The sequence below is a fragment of the Pistacia vera genome, unplaced genomic scaffold, assembly GCF_008641045.1.
Source record: "Pistacia vera cultivar Batoury unplaced genomic scaffold, PisVer_v2 Contig880, whole genome shotgun sequence".
In the NCBI taxonomy this organism is placed as follows: Eukaryota; Viridiplantae; Streptophyta; class Magnoliopsida; order Sapindales; family Anacardiaceae; genus Pistacia; species Pistacia vera.
This window is the reverse complement of record NW_022196757.1, coordinates 92,115-111,496: the sequence shown is the minus strand read 5'-3', so window position 1 is coordinate 111,496 and position 19,382 is coordinate 92,115. Positions and strand designations below refer to the sequence as shown.

The 19,382-nt window shown below is 34.2% G+C and overlaps 3 protein-coding genes across 7 annotated transcripts; 2 read left to right on the top strand and 1 right to left on the bottom strand.

Annotated features, from left to right (window-relative positions):
* The first annotated feature begins 10,186 nt into the window (after positions 1 to 10,186).
* LOC116119300 (protein PHOSPHATE STARVATION RESPONSE 3-like) lies at positions 10,187 to 13,202 on the top strand. 5 transcript variants are annotated; one of them, XM_031405239.1, is made up of 8 exons: positions 10,187 to 10,226; positions 10,998 to 11,588; positions 11,673 to 11,895; positions 11,978 to 12,054; positions 12,218 to 12,257; positions 12,739 to 12,802; positions 12,873 to 12,939; positions 13,064 to 13,202. In XM_031405239.1, exons 2-6 carry the CDS (start codon positions 11,028 to 11,030, stop codon positions 12,744 to 12,746), a joined length of 909 nt encoding a protein of 302 aa, XP_031261099.1. In that variant the 5' UTR covers positions 10,187 to 10,226; positions 10,998 to 11,027; the 3' UTR covers positions 12,747 to 12,802; positions 12,873 to 12,939; positions 13,064 to 13,202. The 5 variants fall into 5 exon arrangements, with proteins under 5 accessions (XP_031261099.1, XP_031261097.1, XP_031261098.1 ...); XM_031405237.1 differs by lacking the exon at positions 12,218 to 12,257; XM_031405238.1 differs by having other exon boundaries at positions 12,739 to 12,939.
* Positions 12,898 to 13,348, top strand: LOC116119328 (protein PHOSPHATE STARVATION RESPONSE 3-like). The gene is made up of 2 exons (XM_031405270.1): positions 12,898 to 12,966; positions 13,064 to 13,348. Exons 1-2 carry the CDS (start codon positions 12,898 to 12,900, stop codon positions 13,346 to 13,348), a joined length of 354 nt encoding a protein of 117 aa, XP_031261130.1.
* Positions 13,094 to 17,343, bottom strand: LOC116119327. Its single transcript, XM_031405269.1, has 7 exons — positions 16,844 to 17,343; positions 16,212 to 16,433; positions 15,643 to 16,095; positions 15,059 to 15,535; positions 14,641 to 14,954; positions 13,930 to 14,491; positions 13,094 to 13,745 (listed from the first exon to the last, which is right to left on the bottom strand). The coding sequence occupies exons 1-6, from the start codon at positions 17,039 to 17,041 to the stop codon at positions 13,963 to 13,965; spliced, it is 2,193 nt and encodes a 730-aa protein (XP_031261129.1). The 5' UTR covers positions 17,042 to 17,343; the 3' UTR covers positions 13,094 to 13,745; positions 13,930 to 13,962.
* Positions 17,344 to 19,382: the final 2,039 nt, after the last annotated feature.

Sequence of the window (19,382 nt, the reverse complement as noted above, 5' to 3'; positions counted from 1 at the left end):
TATTATGTTATTTTTGCCAAATATATCTTTAAGGATTTTTATTGTCCAGCAAAATATACATATAGTAATTTATATGGTTCTCTAAAAATCACAAATTTTATTTCATTCCATCGTTATTCATCAATAAAAGTAAATAATGTAACCATATTTTATTCCCTTCACATATTTCCATTACCCCATGCCCATACCCACCATTCCCATTTCAATGCATTCCAATTATTGCCACGAAGTAAACGCGACCTAAGATATAGATAAGAGTTTGTATGCTTTTATGACTTATATTGACCGTTCATCTTGTTGGATATGTATGGTTCTAGACCATGACATATTCTTATATGATCTAAACGTGACATATATGAAGACCTTATCTCAACCCAACAAAATCGGGTCGGTTCGGGACAATAAGGTCGTTTGGGGGTTGAGCTTGCAATATAAGCCTAATTTTCATTTGGGCCAAAATTATTAATCGAATAATGTTACACATATAATATTTCTCATACAATATGATATGAAAAAAGATGATTAAATAAAAATTTATTTTTAATTTAAAATCAGTTAATTATCTTTTATCATATCATATTGTATAAAAATATTGTATATATAGTATTATGCTTATTGGCCTTTGACTTTTAAGAGTCATCTAATTAAGCAAATGTTATAAACCTTAAAAAAGCCCAATTTTTATAGGATTGTTAAAATATTAAATTTATAAAAAATTAATAACGAAACCCAATCTAATTATTTATTGTGCCCCGGATTAAAGCAAATTTAATTAACTATTGTCTCTTCCGATTGAAGTACAAATTTATAATTTAACAAAATTATAAAATAAATCCAACATTTTTTCATGATAGTTGCGAATTGCAAATTGGATTTGCTCAACAAATTCCTCATGATTATAGCAGTTCCTGTTATTCCCAATTTAATCGACAAAACGAAACAAATATTAAAAGCAATTAATAATTACATGTCCAAAACAAATCAATCACAACGCAATTGTTTAAATTATTAAACAATCAAAGATATATGTAAATTATTAGTAATCTTAAAAAAAAAAAAAAGCAGTGTTTGATATGACTTCAGCCCTAAATGTAAAACAAAAAATCATATTAATTCATACCAAAACTAATATTTATTGAGATATAGATTGGACAATTATTGCTCAGACATATGAGATAGAGGTTACAATCCATGAAGAACATTCTCATATAATCTCTTGAGCTTAAAATCAAAATCATAACTTTCTTTTGTATTTATCTTTGAATATCTTTAGAGAGTGCTTTGAACTTTTATTGTGTGTATAAAACTAGATTAGAGGCAATCATTCGCAAAACACTTTGATATAATCCTTTATGTGAAATCCTATAAATCTAAAGGAGAAACCCTATCAATCTATTGTAAAGACGAAATCATGTGAAAACTAGTGTAAAGACAAAATCTTGTGAAAACTAGTATAAAAGTGAAATCTGATTCTAGTGGAACTTCAAAAAGATTGCCTTAAAGAAGTAGACGTATAAGGCTTGTAGATATAGCTTCGAACCATTATAAATCTCTGAGCAGTTATCTTCCCTATCTCTCATATTCATTGCTTATTGAATGCTCATACTTGTCTCATGTTCATAAATCATATTTATTGTTTATAGCATATTTGTTGATAAATAGACTTCATTTATTGCTCATTCATTATTGTGTTAGGGTTATTTGAGTGCTTAAAACATTTGAGTTGTTGGAGGCATCTTCACGTTATTTGCCTTAGTCTTTTTCTTTATTAAGAGTATGGGTGGAAAAAACTGGTTAACCGGTATCTTAAACCGAACCGATTTTCAATTTAAAAAAAAAAATTGAACCAAAAATTCGGTTTGGTTAACCGGTTAATTATGATGCGCTGCATTTGTTCAGCCCAATTTAGTCAAACCCTCCACTCTAGCCCTTTTTTTTTTCAGGTTTTTTTTTTAACTAGAATTAAAGTTATATTTATTGTAATTGAATAATTTGAATTTATATAATTTTAATGTACATCAATGATTAATAATTTAAAATTACATTAGTGAAGACCTAAGGATAATTTTTTAAAATATGTGCAAAATATAAAATTTTTTTTTTTTAAATTGAATTTTGGAAAATGCGCATTAGTGAAGACTTAGGGATAAATTTTTTAAAAATTGAAAAATATAAAATTATTTTTTTATTCATTAAACAGGTTTAAAAATCTAGTTCGGTTAACCGTTTTTGTTATTTCAAAAAACCAAAACCGAACCAATATTCGGTTTATAAAATATGGCAAACCGAAACCAAACCGAATATCCGGTTTACAAAATATGGCAAATCGAAACTAAACCGAAACAAAAAAAACACCAAATTTTTGGATCGATTTTTTGGTTTGGTTCCATTTTTGGTTTTTTTTTTTTTATAGCACTAATTAAAAGTAGTGGTGCAAGGTTGTAGCGGGGCCGGGCCGGGCCACTCTTCGAAGTGAAATTTTTGCAAAAAAGACAAAAAGTTGTGAGTTGGCTCACCCACATGTCATAACTCGTGGTCAATGTAGGAAAAAGGAAGAAAATAACTATGTCAAACTTGAAGCAATTTGCATCTACCCTCGTGAATCAGATTTTTGTATTCAAATATTTTCTAATTGTGATAAACTTAATTGTTGTAATTTCCAAATTAGAAAAAAATACGAAAATAAAAATTTGATAATTAGAAAAATTTGATGTGGTAAAGAATCTTGTTAAAAACAATTTGGAGTTTCATGGAAAATATGAAAAATAAAAAAAATTAATCATGATAATTAATAATGGAAAATTTATAAGTTTAATTGAAATGATTATATAATTTGATCCAACAAGGCATGAACGTATTAGGACGTACTAAAAATGGGAAAATTCATTAAAGCTACCTTAACCATAATATACAAAATGTCAGCACATGAAAATAAAAGTTTAATTATTACTTAATTGTGCTGTAGATGCCAATCATCAAGGGTAGTGCCCGAATTTCCCTAGGGCTAATAATGTAAATGTTTCCAAAGGTCTTTCTTACTTGCACACCAAGTAAACAATCAATGAGATATATTCCTAATGAAGTAGAATCATAGTTCAAAGAGGAACTCTAGGAGGAATTAAGGAAGTGAATGAAGAGTGGATCCATTCTAAGTGAGAATTAGATCCCAAGTTCTCCCAAAAAACCACTTTTTCCTCATTTTGTCGAATCTGCTACTCTACCAAGGGAAGTATTCTCCTAAAACTCTCTCTGCTTCACTATAAAAGTAAACTAATGGCATGGACCATCTCTTTTCTAACCCTGTGATCTCGTAGGAACCTTATCAAATATTGTAGGGAGAAGCATTGCAATCGAGAACAACTCCAAAGACGCCAATCCAAGGGCAAGATCGCGATTTCCAAGTTGGTCGAAATTTTGGCATCAACAACGTTTACACTAAGATGTGTATAATTTAATCAAATCCAATAATAATAGATGACACAACTAGAAATGACCTTTGTTGGATGCAATAATAAAAAATCTTGAACTTAATGTTAATGATATAAGAGGACAATTATATGATAATAGATCTAATAAAAAAAGGAAACTAACAAAGTATCCCAAAAAAGACTATGGGAAGTTGGTAACTAAATTTTAGAACATTTTATACCTTATGTGGTTGTTACAATATAAATATAGTTCTTTGTGTCATGACTAACTCTTTCCTCGAGTTATAACAACTTTTGGTGTAGTAGAACGGATATATTCATTATTCTTTTCTTCAATTAAGCAATGAATTTTTTTACAGAATAATAATTTTAACAATGAACATCACCAACACATTAAATGGATTTTATTACATTATTAATAAAAATATTGTAGTTGTTTATGTAGAAAGAGGCTCTTCAAAACTGAAATTAATTATATCACAATAAAGATAAAGCATGTTAGAAGAAAGATTAGATGGATTAACTTCATTGTTTATTGAAAAGAAAATTCTTTAATGTTATATAATAATTAACTTGGATAAGGAAATAAACTAACAAATAAAAGATAGAATGAATAAAGCAAGAGAATTGAGAGTTGTGGGACTTAATTGATATTACTTAAAACCTCTCAAATATTTGATTGCTTTCAATTGAAAAGGATGAATTAAGTGAAAGGGATGGGAGGATATTATAGCCAATACACCCCCCCACTTTTCACGGCCTCAAGTAAAGGCGGTGGATGTCCACCATTATCTTACAACACTCCCCCTTGGACATCCATTACTTACAGATAAGTGTATTTATCTTTACTCAAGAAAAACCCTGTGGGAAAAAAACTTAAGTAGAAAAATACAATTGTAACGTGAAATTGAACGTGCTTCATACTGCCTCGTTAAAAACCTTGTCAAGAAAACCCAGTGAGACAAAACTTGATTAAGGAAAAAAGAGTATAGTGCACATATGTCCACTACAATAAACAGTACAATATACTTATCTAAAAAACTCCCCCTAATTGATGCTCCCTTTCATAGTGGTATAATTAATTTTGTAACTTATTGAGCTGCCGCATACCGATGTTATACACTAACTTTCAAATGTTGATGTTGGTAAAACCTTAGTGAATGAATCTGCAAGATTATCACTGGAACGTATTTGTTTGACATCAATCTCACAATTTTGTTGGAGTTCGTATAAAAGAATTTCAGTGAATTATGCTTGGTTCTGTCTCCGTCTCCTTTGATATATCCCCCCTTGACTTGAGCAATACATGCTGCATTGTCTTCATTTATAATTGTGGGAACATCTGAGGTACGTGGCAATTTGCATGTACTTTCAATATGATGGATGATAGATCTTAACCATACGCATTCTCGGCTGGCTTCTTGAAGCGCAAGAATCTCGAAGTGGTTAGAGGAAATAACAACCAATGTCTATTTTGTAGAGCGTCGTGATATTGCAGTACCATTATGAGTGAAAACATATCCCGTCTGCGAGCGGGCTTTGTGAGGATTGGAAAGGTACCCAACATCTGTATAGCTAACTAATTTAGGATCATTGATAGATTTCCTTGGATAAAATAATCCCAAGTATTTTGTAAATGTTTCCCTAGGGCTAATAATGCAAATGTTTCCAAAGGTCTTACTTGCACACCAAGTAAACAATCTATGAGATATATTCCTAATGAAGTAGAATCATAGTTCAAAGAGAAACTATAGGAGGAATTAAGGTAGTTGAGTCAAATTAGGAAGTGAATGAAAAGTGGATCCATTCTAAGTGAGAATTAGATCCCAAGTTCCCCTAAAAAACCACTTTTCCTCATCCTGTCGAATTTGCAACTCTACCAAGGGAAGTATTCTCTTAAAACTCTCTCTGCGTCACTATAAAAGTAAGCTAATGGCATGGAATGATCATAACAATTCATCCCATCTCTTCTCCAACCTTATCAAATATTGTAGGGAGAAGCGCTGCAGTCGAGAACAACTCTAAAGACGCCAATCCAACGGCAAGATCGTGATTTCCAAGTTGGTCGAAATTTTGGCATCATGATTTAGGTTTTGGTTTTCAACTAATAAAATATTACGATAATCTTTTATTGCAAATAGTGTTTATTATTGGTAATATGGCGGGTAATCTTATTACCTTGTTAAGGGGTGTTATTAAAACATTACCAGAGTAATTTGATTTTTCTACCCATTTTGCCCTTAATTAAAAACCATTTTGGACACAATTGCCCTCAAATGTCTACCAAATAATAATTAGCCCAACCCCCTACATTTGAGAAATTAGCTAAAACACCCTAGCCACAAAAAAATTTAAAAGTTAACAAAATACCCCCAGCCACCTAAGACCACCGCCGATCGTGACTCACCACCGTCAACCGCTGGTGTTAGTCACCATAACGGTGCACGACTAGCGAGATCTGACCAGTCGTGCGTCGGTGAGGCATTTTCTATGATCCATGGCCGAAAATGGCCAGATCTGGTGTTTCTATGGCCGTTTCATGACTAAAGATATGGTCGTGAAATGGTTTTTGGTTGTGAAATGGCACAGCCAAAGATCTGGCCTTTTCACGGCCACATCTTTGGCCGTGAAATGACCATAGATTTGGTCCTTTCTATTTCCAGCTTTGCCGGCGAACGGCTAGCCATATACGACCAGTCATGCGCCATTCCATCGAATGCTGGCGGCGGCCAGCGGTGGTGGCTGGCTGTCGGCAGTGGCTTGAGGTGAGTCGGGGTGATTTTACCACAAATTAAAGTTTTATATGGTTGGGGTGTATTAGCAAAGTTTCAAATGTAGGGGGTTAAAAGAAATGATTCAAAAAATAATAATATATTAATATTTAAAAAAAAAAGAAATTTAGTAATCTATGTAACATACCCATCAATTTATCCTCCCAACCAAACATATTATTCACCAATTTATTCGAACCAACCAAACACATTTTCTAAATATTCCTAGTAATCTTTAAGGCGGTCTTTCATTCCGTTAATATAATATACCTCTATGGTTGCATTTGATTCGGGGTGATATAAGATTAATCTTGTAATCTTTGTTTAATTTTCAAGATTCCCTTATTTGGTTGTCAAGTAATAAAATATTATGTAATCTTTTATTGCAAATAGTGTTTACTATTGGTAATATTGGGGGTAATCAGATTATCTTCCAAATGGGTGTTAATATAATTGTTGAGGTGATCTTAATTTTGACCCTATTTTGCCCTTAATCTTTTATCTTTTCGGACACATTTGCCCTCATATGTCTACCAAATAACAATTACCCAGACCCCCTACATTTAAAAATATAGCTAAAATAATCCAGCCACAAAAAAGTTTAAAAGTTAACAAAACACCCCCATCCACCCAAGACCACCGTCGGCCGCTAGCCACCACCGTTGGCCGCCGACGAAAGTAATCATATCGGGGTAAGACCGACGAGATCTTGTCAGCCGTGTGCCGGTAAAGACATTTGTGGCCAAACAACCAGATCTGGCCGTTTCATGGCCAAAGATGTAGCCATGAAACGCCATAGATCTAGTCGTGAAAAGGCTACCATTTCACAGCTAAAGATTTGGCATTTTCACAGCCACATCTTTGGCCGTGAAACGGCCATATTCACAGCTAGATCTAGCCGTTTTTTGCCATGAATCTTTGATCCATGGTCGGATTAGACCTTACTGGCGCATGATCAGCCAGATCCGATCGATCGTGCACCATTACGACGGCTGCCGGTGATAGTGGCTGGCTGTCAGTAGAGGCTTGGGGTGGGTGGGGGTGATTTTGCTATAAATTAAAGTTTTATATGGCTGAGGTGTTTTAGCAAAATTTCAAATATAGGGGTTTAAAAGAAATAATTTAAAAAATAATATTATATTATTATTTAAAAAGGAAGGCAATTTAGTCATCTACATAAGATATCCACTCATTTATCCTCTCAACCAAACATATTATTATAAGGTACCCACTAATTTATTTCAACCAACCAAACACATTTCTCTAAAGATTCTCTGGTAATCTATCTTTCCAGTAATACAACATTCTCCCGTAATACAATATTTCCTAAACCAAACGCACCCTATAATAAAACATTATATGATCCAAACACCTCCTAAGATGTGTAGAATTTAATCAAATCCAATAATAATAGATGAAAGTAAATGACACAACTAGAACTGGCCGTTTAATGAATTGTTGGATGCAATAATAAAAAAACCTTGAACTTAATGATATAAGAAGACAATTATAACAATTTAATATAAAAACTAAAATTGTTACAACTCTTGTCCTAGAGTTATAACAATTTTTGGTGTTGTAGAACGGATATATTCATTATTCTTTTCTTCAATTAAGCAATGAAATTTTTTACAAAATAATAATTATAACAATTAACATCACAAACATATTAAATGGATTTTATTACAACATTAATAATAGTAGTTGTTTATGCAGAAAGAGGCTTTTCAAAACTGAAATTAATTATATCATAATAAAGATAAACTGTAAATGCAAAAAATCCACGGTTGCGGAAATATGGTCTGATTCTGTGAGGTTGAGGCCACTGACAATCCGCTGGATTTGCACACACGAAGAGACAAGCGTGAAGTTTATGAAAAACACTGGAGTGGTGTTTGCCCTAGGTACTCCGACGCTCAAGTCAGCAAGGTTAAAAGAGGTGATTTAATAAAAATTTAAGGGAAAGAAGGATTATCAGGAGTTTCGTCGGAGACCAAGACTACGACAAAGGCGTCAAGTTCTCGAGAGCAAGAACTTAAGAGCAAGTAGGTGGTTTTGAGTAGTGGAGATTAAATGATTTATGAGAGGGCATACCTCTATTTATATAGTAGTTGTAGGATCTTCAAATCCTAGTAGAATTTTGAGTCCATAATGGCAGAAGCTTAGTGAATAGGAAAGACCAGATTCAAAGGAGTAAGAGTCCTAATTCACATAAGACTCGGGACCTTAGGTGAATTAATGTGAATTAGGATAAAAATAGAATAGGAAGTAGATGTAGTAGGGTTTAAATAAGACTTTGGATCCTTAGTAGATATCATGAGCCAATGGGCCTAGGTGGGCTAATGATGAGGCCCAATTAGGATGGTCCAAACCGTGAGGGATTAGGTTAGCACATTGGGCTAGCATGTGACATGGATCTTATTGTAGGCCTAACGGATTGAGTCATGGTCTTGAGCCATGTTATAGATGTTATGCGCTTGGACCTGATGATTTTTTGCCCATACATGTTAGAAGAAAGATTAAATGGATTAAGTTTATTGTTTATTGAAAAAAAAAATTCCTGGAAAAAAAAAATTTAGTAAAAATTAATTAATAATTTTACATCTAAAAAGGCGAGAAAGACGAGTCTTAAATAAAAAAATTGCTAGTTTAAAATCATTTTAAGAATATATTTTTTAAATATAAAATTTTTTCATTGGTCTCATGAAACCCTTGAGATGATATTGTTGGTCGCAGTAAGCCTGTTTAGATTTGGCCTACTAGGGCATAGTCATCGACTACTAATAACCAATTTTGTAGTTTTCAAAATCTTAAAACATTTTTTTTTTAAAATAAATAATCATGTATAAAAAATAATCTTTAGAATTTAGGTTAATTGTTACGTTATTTTTTCAATTAATATTTAAATAGATTGCTTTTGATTTAAAAAATCATTGTATTTCATTTTTGAAAATCTTTTACAAATATACATTACTAGATTTAGGAATAATCACTTTTCAAAAAAAATTATTAAATACTTTTTAATTATTAATTCAAGAAATAATCAATTACTTTTAGAGTAAAAGAACTTTTTCCCACCCAAGGTTTGCCTTACTGATACTTTCTCACTGAAAAAGTTTTAAAATACCATTTTTCCATCCGAAGCTTATATTCCACTAATACCCAAAATACATTTCACTTTTTTAGTTGATATTCGGCGAGTTACTATGAGCTAGGGTAAGAAAGGTTTTATAAAGTGGAGGCTTGTGGATCGAATGGTGGTGGCCAATTGAATATTCACTGTGAAAATCAGCCAAAAATCAGCTAAGAACAAGAAACCATAGTTTTGCGATGGCTAACAATTAGTGAGAAATTATGTGTCGAAGTGAGATGTGTTTTATAAAGAAGAGACTTGAGGTTCAAATGGTGGTGATGGAGAGAATTTTCGTCATCAAAATCGACTAGAATTGGGTTTGGATATTAATGAAATATAAACTTTGGGTGAAAAAGTGATATTTTGAAACTTTTTGGGTGGACAAGTGTCATTAAGGCAAACCGTGGGTGGGAAAAAGTCGTTTACTCTTATTTTTAAAGCTAAAACAAAGTCAATCAAAGTTTAAGCTTGATAAATAGTTGTGACATGAAGCACATATATGTAAATCATACGAGTCATACATATATAACACCATAGTAAGACAAAGGGTATAACATAGACGACCATATGGCAACCGTAGTTTAAGAGTTCGAGTTGACCGATCCTATGTAAGAAATTCAAGCGTATGTTCATATCCTCATCCATTTACGCGGAAAAAGAGAGAGAAGCTTGTCTTGTTTTTGTAGGAATGCGGGTGACTGGGTGCCAGAAGACAAAAGGCCAAATGACAAATCACATAAAAGAAAAAGAATTCTTCTCTATGTTATAGTCATTGAGGGAGGCTTTTCTGTTGTTTCTTTAGTACAACGGTGGATGGTGGAAGGTACGAGGTTGTTGTTTGTTGTTGCAGTATATTCATTGAAGCCACCAACTGCAAGACCAACGCGCTCTAAGGTTTGTTCTATCTCTTTCTTTTCTACCAACTAACATTTTCTTTCTTTGTTTAACTTGCATATTATTGTCATACGACTCTTTCTTTCACTTCTCGTCTTTTATAACTCCTTTCTTTGATGCTTGTAGAGTAGAGTGGTATATTAGAAGAATGTTATATATATGACCCTCCAAATTATTTTATCCCTTAAAGGAGTTGGTCAACAGTCAGTAAATTGATAGATATACTAGTTATAACACCTTCAGGAATTGTGGGATGATACAAGATCGAATTAATGATAGAGTGGGATACTTAATTTACACAAGTTTGATATATATGAGTGAATATAAATACAGTTGTGCTTGTTTTTCCTACTGTCCTGGTTTTTCTAGCTCTTAAGAACTAAAAAGATGGTCGATCAGAATTCTGACTTACAAAATACAAAGTTTCTGAAACAAAGTTTATATATATACATTAAAAAAAAAAAAAACAGTTGATTCATTGTGAAGTTTTGAGTTTGTTTTACCGCAATAATATGACAGTTGTTTAAGATGTATATCATATACAACTAGAAAAACAGACGATATAATATGTGCATAATTAAAAAAAAAAACTGATAATTATCTAGTCATGTCTTGTTTAGAATTCTGTCAAAGAGAGGAATTGATTTCATGTGTTTAGTGATCTTAAATTAATTTCATGAAGTGATACTCTATCTTACTTGTTATTGTGTTTATTTTCCACAAGTAAATTAATCTTGTTTTCCATCTAATTTCTCGCATCTTTCAATGTAGAATAATTGAGATCGACGTCTGCTAAGTACCATGAATTTCCATGTTATTTCCCTCAAAGAAAAGGGAAAGGGGAAGAGAGTGATGCAAACGCCTGCTCAAAATCTGAGTACTCTCGAGTCTTCAACAGGCCTATGTTCATTGCCTGGAAACTCATCATCTCCTAATTTTTGGCCAAACTCCCTCCTTGAAATATCCATGGTCCGAGCCCCACAGTTCAAACCAAATCCTGTCTCTCCCACTTATATTCAATCTCCTGGAAACATTATGTTATGCACCAGTTTACATGTCTCAGCATCTTCGCCAAGTTCTGCGAAGGATCAGGAGCTAACTAGTACTCAACCCTTCCTTCCATGGCCACCAACATTAAGTGATGAATTTAATTTTGCCATCAATGCTCCCAGCTGTGACCAAGAAAACCCTGAGAACTCCATGTACCTCTTTAATATTCCAGGAGAAAGTTCTGATAGAATGTGTCAGGGTTCACATTATGTGAAGGATGGTCTGACTTTTACTCAAAGACTGCAACTGCAGAAACTATCAGAAGAGCTTGGCATTTCTAGTTATGACGAGGACGAAAATTCCAGGGTTGATGTGAGTACTTCTTTATTAATATATATCATCCATCGTTTAGGCATAACTGAAAAATAAATTTAAAATTCTACTCATTGTACTCAGGATATACAAAACGCACATCCACAAGTTTCAGCAGTCCCAGTTATTGGATTGGACTGCAACAGAAACAATTTTGGTTCTTCAGTTGCTCATGTAGAAGGCTATAATATTCAGTCAAACCATCAACTTCCTGAGGCTGCAGGTGCTCAAAAGCAAAGGATAAGATGGACTACTGAGCTCCATGAACTTTTCATAGATGCAGTTGACAAACTTGGCGGCCCCGATAGTGAGTTAAACATCTTGATTAATCAAGTCAATAAAGTTGAAGAGATTCCACTCTTTATAACTATTTTTAGTATGAACTGTAGGTGCCACTCCAAAGGGCGTATTAATGCTTATGAATGTTAATGGTTTGAACATCTACCATGTGAAGAGCCATTTGCAGGTAATTTACTATTCAAACTCTAAACTTTCACCGAAGAAAACAAAGTTGATATTAATCAAAGAAAAAGAAACTATGTATTAGTTATTAGAGATTGACAGAGAGCTATAGCCTGTATGTATTATGTTGTAACAATTGACATTTGTATGGGGTATATGACTTGCAGAAATATCGTCTTCACAAGAAAGTGCAGCAGCTGAAATATGGTAATGATCATGTTATGAGAATAAAGTTACATATGCTTGTGCAATTTTAAGTATGTAGTTTATTGATCAGCTTAATTGTGTTCATTTCATGCTAAATTGTATTATGATGCAATTGGAGACTTTAATTTAAATTCTAATTAAAAAGCTAAAAATCTTTATATTATAGCAGATAACTTCCCATTTGAAGTGAAAAATCTTTCCCTTTCAATTGTGATCACCTCAATTATTTCTTCTACTCATCACTCAGAAAGCAAATAAAGTGGCAATCCACAATAATGATATCTCTATTTTCCTTGCTGGCACACTTTATTCTCTCTAAATTCTTTGACTACTGGAATTAATTCTTTTCATCTTGTCGATCATTCTTCAAAGTTTCCCTCATTAATTCTTGGCGTGGTTTTAAGCAAACTCTATATTTACACTTGCAAGAATAAGAGAATTGAGATGAATCCTTACATGTGTCAATTTTTTTGTTGTTTAGACAAATAGGCTTCAGGCTCCGAAGGAAATATGCAAGCTTCACCCATTGGCTCACAAATAAACAGGTCAAATTCCCATGCTACATTTTATCTTAATCGATTCATTCACCAACATTTGACAATCCTTTTGTAGCAGGGACGTGCAACTAGAGACACTACGTATGCAAATTGAGGCTCAGAAACTGCTACATGAGCAGCTCAAGGTGGGCTCAAGTTCGCTAGTTGAATTGGTTATTGTTCCCTCCATATTCTCATGAATTTCAAATATATATATTTGCACAATTTTCACTTCGCTAAAATTCTCTTAACTTCTGTGGGTTTTTGTAGGTACAAAAGGAGCTGCAATTACGTATAGAGAAGCAAGGTGAGCAATTGAGAAAGATTATGGAAGAACAAGAGAAAGCTGGCAGCAGCTTATTCCCCATCAATGGTTTATTTTCATGCATCAATTCAATGACAGAAGCTGAACAGTCAATCCCATGTTCCTTTCCTGGTACCTCAGCAGACCAAGTGGAGTCAAATACTGAGAGTTCATCTCTACCAAAGCATAAGACCTCGGCCGCTAATGAATATCAACCATCAAGAAATCAGAAACGGCCACGGGAAGAATAGTTACCTCCCAGAAGTTGCTGTGATTACTGAAGCATGTGTATCATCTCTGAATGTCAAATGCTTGTAAATATTATGTACCCCCTTGGAAGGCAGTCTGCCTTTTGAATTTCCTTCCTTGGTTTTTTCTGAGTTGAAGTTGATTTCATGCTACTTCCTGAAATTGATGCACCAGGCCAAAACCAGATACAAATATTCTCCTTTTGTTCTCTATTTCACAATCTTACTATGTCTCTACAGTTGGCTAGTAGAGATCATTTGCACATTTGGCAAATGATTTCAGCCAGTGTTTAAATCATCTTTTGTTCGAGGGAATGCATTACTGATACCTGGTACTTGACAATGCCGGGTTTTGGTGTCAAAATTTGTTTTTCTTCACCTACGCTAATAAAATTTGTTTCTACAACAAAAACATACATAAATTATTGTTCAAGAAAGGGTAATTCAAATTATCAAAAATAAATGTCCCTAGTCTAAAGTTCACCAAAAATAGTGCAAAGTGAAAAGATATATAACTGCTCATCATACTTGATTACAAACATTTGTATATGGTCTATCATTAAGTGTATACTCATCAATTTTACCTCAAACCTTCTCCGTTCAAGTGCTGCAAACATCTACTTTTCATTGCTTTTTCTCTTGTGCGATCCACTTAGAGCTGCTTTAGTTTTTGCCCATTCTTTTAGCGAAGCAGCACTTCTCATGAACGAGCAAGTTTCACCAATGCTAACATCTTCATTAGGCATTTGCTTTTGTACTGAATCGTTGTTATACTCAACTATTGAGGCAGAAGCTTCAATGTTGCCAACCACAGTCTGCTGGTTCTTTTCTGGAAGATTTGACGCAACGCCCCCTTCTTTTCTGTTGTTCACTGTAGTTGAGCCACCTCTAGAAGATTCACTTTTATCTTCTTTTACTAAATTGCTGCCCTTGTTGTCATCTTTTTTTACTGTATTTGGAACCCCCTGGGGTTTGGTTAGTTCATGATTTTTAAATGTAATACCAGGAGCAATTTGTGTGATGCTGAAAGAATTGTTATTCTCAGTAACCAATTGTGTCCATGGGGATTTCTGAAACCATGAAGAACCTCTGCCTGATTTACTTGTAGATCCATTGGTTTCAGAAGGTCGACCATCAAAACCTCCACTATTTCCTTATTATCCAATTTCCCTTGCAAGTTCTCATACCTTGCGAACTTGTTCTCACTGTCAGTGGATTCAGGGGCATTTGGCACATCAGATACTGGTTGTTCTTCTTTGGTAGAAATGTCTCTTAACCTATTTGAAACAGTAAATTAAACTTTGTCCTTTTCTCCAACAAGTTCTCCACATGATGATTTTTGTGACTCGGAAGGATTGGGAATTGATTGTTTGACACTTGATTCTGGTTCAGTTGGTTCAGCTCTTGAAGGATTACTTGACCCATTTGTATGCTTTTGCAGAGTGCCACTGCATTCTGGGATAGTAAACACGAACTCATTTCCATCACTTTCTTCTCTGTTGAGCGATTTCTTCTTCTTTTTACGAGGTGGAGTACTCTTATTCTGGGCCTGGTGTACACTCTGAACTCTTGTATCTTCAGCTGTTTGTATTTCATTGGATGTTGATTTCTGGGTATTCAAGACATCAATGATCAAGAAATTCAGGTCAGGCAGTACATTGACACCTATTTTTATAATTGTAATGTGAAGACAAAATAGCGCTGCAGCTATACCTGAATCACTGTTGACTTTGCACCCTGTTCCTGGTTTCCTGGCAACTTCTTTCTGTTGTTTCTCTTTGACACCTCATTAATTATGAGATCATCTTCACCTGTTTCATTCTCATCAAACTGCAGATCCTCAATTGATTCGACAGCATTGTCTGCTTCCTTGGTAGAAGCAACAACTGGCAGTATATTGGAGACATTAAATACACTACTATCCTTGCCTCCAACAAGTGCTCTCCAGGATAATTTTTGGGACCATGAACAGTCGGTAGTTGATTGCTTGACACCTGATTTGGTTCCAGCACCTTGAGCTCCCAAAGGTGTTTGCAAATTCATGTCAACTCCAGGATTAGCAGAAACAAATTCATCTCTGGTGCTTTCTTCACTGAAAAGAGATTTCCTCTTCTTCGGATTTTTCTGTGATTCAGGCTCACTCTGAGCCAGTCTACCTTTAGAATTTCTTGTTTCCCTGAATGTAGATTTCTGGGCATTGAAGAAAGCAAGGATTTAAAAATTCTTGCGAGAAAGTAAAGATATCTAACACCGAAGCAAACAAAATAAAAAATAAATGGCCCATTATGGAGCCATACCTGATTTATTGGCAAGGTAGTCGATTTTTCCTGGCACCGTGACAAAGCCATTTTGTTGTTTCCCCTAGACACCACATTAATTACAATGTCATCTTCATCTTTTTCATTCTCACTAAATTGCAGATCCTTAATCAATTTGATGGAATCATGACCATCATCAGCAGGGCCAGTCTCGTGAGATGCAGACTTAGAGACATTTTCCCTCTCAAAGAGCTTTTTCATCACCGAATTCATTATATTAAGCTCTTCCTCATTCACTCCACCACTCTCTGCTGCCAGACCATGCATTTCTTCCTCTTTTGCAGTGTGATTTTGCATTTCTTTCCCTTTTGCAGTACAAGAAGGAACAAAATGTTCTTCGCAATCACAAAAATACATTGGTAAAGGAGGAGCTTCAACACGTTGAAAACTGTATTTGTGCTTGCCCGTGCCACTAAATGGCAGTGCTTTCACCTGCACATGAAGTTCTTAATTAAACATTCTTCACCAATGTATCAAAAGCCAAGTACACATATTAGACCATCAGAGCACTTGACCGCGCTATCATATCTAACATCTTTAAAACTTACTTTTCTCAATCTGGGGAAGAAAATGTGTAGATTCTTTGGTGAATCAACAACTTTTTCGGTCTTCTCTAAAGATGCCGTATCTTTATCACCATCACCACATTCAGTGGGCGGAGTACTCGCAAGTTGAGCATCTTCAGCCCACTCCCGATTCAACCGAGCAAGATAGTGCTCTTTAGCCTTCTCCAGCCTCAGTCTCCCTCCCTTCCACACACAACCATTATACTGCATTCATCAAATACCTCAACCCTATTAAAATTCCAAACTCTTCTCAACTGGTTGAATAATTAATTAATAACAAGAAAAATAAATTAAAATAATAAAAAACCTCTAAAATCTCTTCCGGTCCTACTTCTTTCTTTTGCTTACTATTACAATTTATAACAAAACCAATGAATTCTATTTTCTGGTGCAAACCCATATGCAAAAACAATATAGAGATTATACTGCATTCATCAAATACCTCAAACCCATTAAAATCGTACACTCTTCTCATCTGATCGGATAATTAATTAATAACACCAAAAAGAAAAAAATAAAATAAAATCTCTTCCAACGAATTCTATATTTTGGTGCAAACCCATACGCAAAACAATAGAGATATTAGAAGGAAGAAAGAGTGAGAGAAAGAGAACCGTGCTGAAGAGCTTTGAAAGCGATTTATCAGAGGAAGGGAAAAAGTCGACGTATCCAAAGCTGCGGCCTTTGGTTCTGACGATGTCCACTGTCTTCACATCTCCCAAAGAAGAGAAAATCTTCATCAGGTCATCGCTCGTCACCTTCTCTCCCAATCCTCCCACGTATATTCTCGTTTTATCTTCTTTGGGTTCCATTGTTCTGTTTCCCTCGACAAGTTTCAACTTTTTTTTTGGTAAGTAACAAGTTTCAACTTTCAAGCAATAATAATCAAAATTACTCACCTATGTGAATGGGATACTCTGTTTGTTCTAAGAATAGATTCTATTTCTGAAAGTGGGTGGGGAAAAAGAAGCGGGTGCGGCGGCAATTGCAGTAAACTGTGGAGGGAGCTGCGCTGGTACCGATTATGAAGGAGGAGGTGATTGTTGCATAAGGGATGTCAGATGTGGGTACTTAGTGATAGGGGTGGTGGGTGGGGGGTTAGTATTTCTGTGTTTTCGGCCCAGACTGCTATGTGAACGACCCAAGGCCAATCTCTGATATNGCTGCGGCCTTTGGTTCTGACGATGTCCACTGTCTTCACATCTCCCAAAGAAGAGAAAATCTTCATCAGGTCATCGCTCGTCACCTTCTCTCCTAATCCTCCCACGTATATTCTCGTTTTATCTTCTTTGGGTTCCATTGTTCTGTTTCCCTCGACAAGTTTCAACTTATTTTTTTGGTAAGTAACAAGTTTCAACTTTCAAGCAATAATAATCAAAATTAATCACCTATGTTAATGGGATTCTATGTTTGTTCTAAGAATAGATTCTATTTCTGAAAGTGGGTCGGGAAAAAGAAGCGGGTGCGGCGGCAATTGCAGTAAACTGTGGAGGGAGCTGCGCTGGTACCGATAATGAAGGAGGAGGTGATTGTCAGATGTGGGTGTTTAGTGATCAGGTGGGGGAGGTTTAGTATTTCTGTGTTTTCGGCCCAGACTGCTGTTTGAACTACCCAAGGGCCAAGGCCATTCTCTGATATTCTAACCCAAGTTTTCATTAATTTTTAAATTAAAAGGGAAATTTTTCTTTACTTAAAATTTTATATTATAAAGAAAGTATAAAGTATAGTTTTTAGCTTCCGCATTTAAAAACTAAATAAGTCTTGTTTAAGTGTGCATTTAGAAGGCAAAGAAATTTCCCAAATCTAAAGAGGGAAAATGACAGGTTTGGATCAAGAACATGAATCTTAGTTTATAATTGAATATCTCCTCATTAAATCTCATACATTTTATTATTGTTTACACTTTTAAACCCCAGAGGTTTAAAAAATTGCACTTTAACCCAATTGGTTGGACTGTGTGTTATAACGACTAGTTTTTGAACCTTCTCTATATGAAAGCATTCCCTATTCATTTAGAACAACTTTGCCAATCCTATACTTGCAAAATCATAAAGTTCTCTAATCATTCTTGAGCTTTCATTTGGAAAATTTCATGTTTCTCACTAAACCCATTTGTGCAAGGTTTGAGTGAAACGAAACTTATATATCCACTATTAAACAGAGTTTTATTTGTTGTGAAAACTTAAACGAGTTACTAACTTTTCATCCCTAAGAATTGGACAAACCCTTTGGTCCCGTAAAATTGGAAAGTGTCATTGTAGTCCCTATTAGACAATTGTCCTTAGAAATATTAGATCATGTACGGGCATAATTGTCATTTACTGCCCTTTTGTCTTTACATAGAATAAACCATACTAGCTATGGATAACTGATTAAACCCCCACATGTTCGGCGAATTATCATACCACCCATTTCTTTCGAAAATAGGAGGTTAGCCCCCATTCCATTTATAAAATTCTGTTAAAGGTTGAACTGACGTTTTTACCCTTTATCTAAAAAATTTAAGTTAATTTATATATGAAAATGTGATATTGATTACCAAACAAGTCATTTTGCATAAATCTCTAATGTATATTATATATATGCAGATAGACTAATTAAAAATATCAATTCATTGTTTTGAGAATCAGTAATAAATTTATTCACAAAACAGTGATTAAACTTATCTTTTGACCTTTTTTCTTTTTTTTGTTTGTTTGACGTATTTGAGAGAGCAATTTGACTATGGTTGGTTTTTAGTAATAATAAATATATGGCTTGACAAGTGTTTTATGTGTTTTTACACTTTATTTTGCATTATTTATATTAAACTTTTGCAATTGTGAATTATACCCATTGTAAACACTCTGGCGATGTTTTTTATTACAAAAAAAAAAAACAAAAAACAAAATAGGATGAGTTTAGTAAACATATTAAATTTACTTCAATTCATTATTATGATTTTAATTTCCTCAATTATCTCATGATAATACAAATTATAATTCATAATTACGATTGGTTTCAACTATAGTTATGATATCCATAATGTAATATATAACTGATTAACTTCTCATAAGGATATATATGGTGTTTGTTGATGATTTTTGGAGGAATTACATTTTCTCACCCTAGGTACATCAAAACTACAAATTGATACCCACAATTCCGAGAACC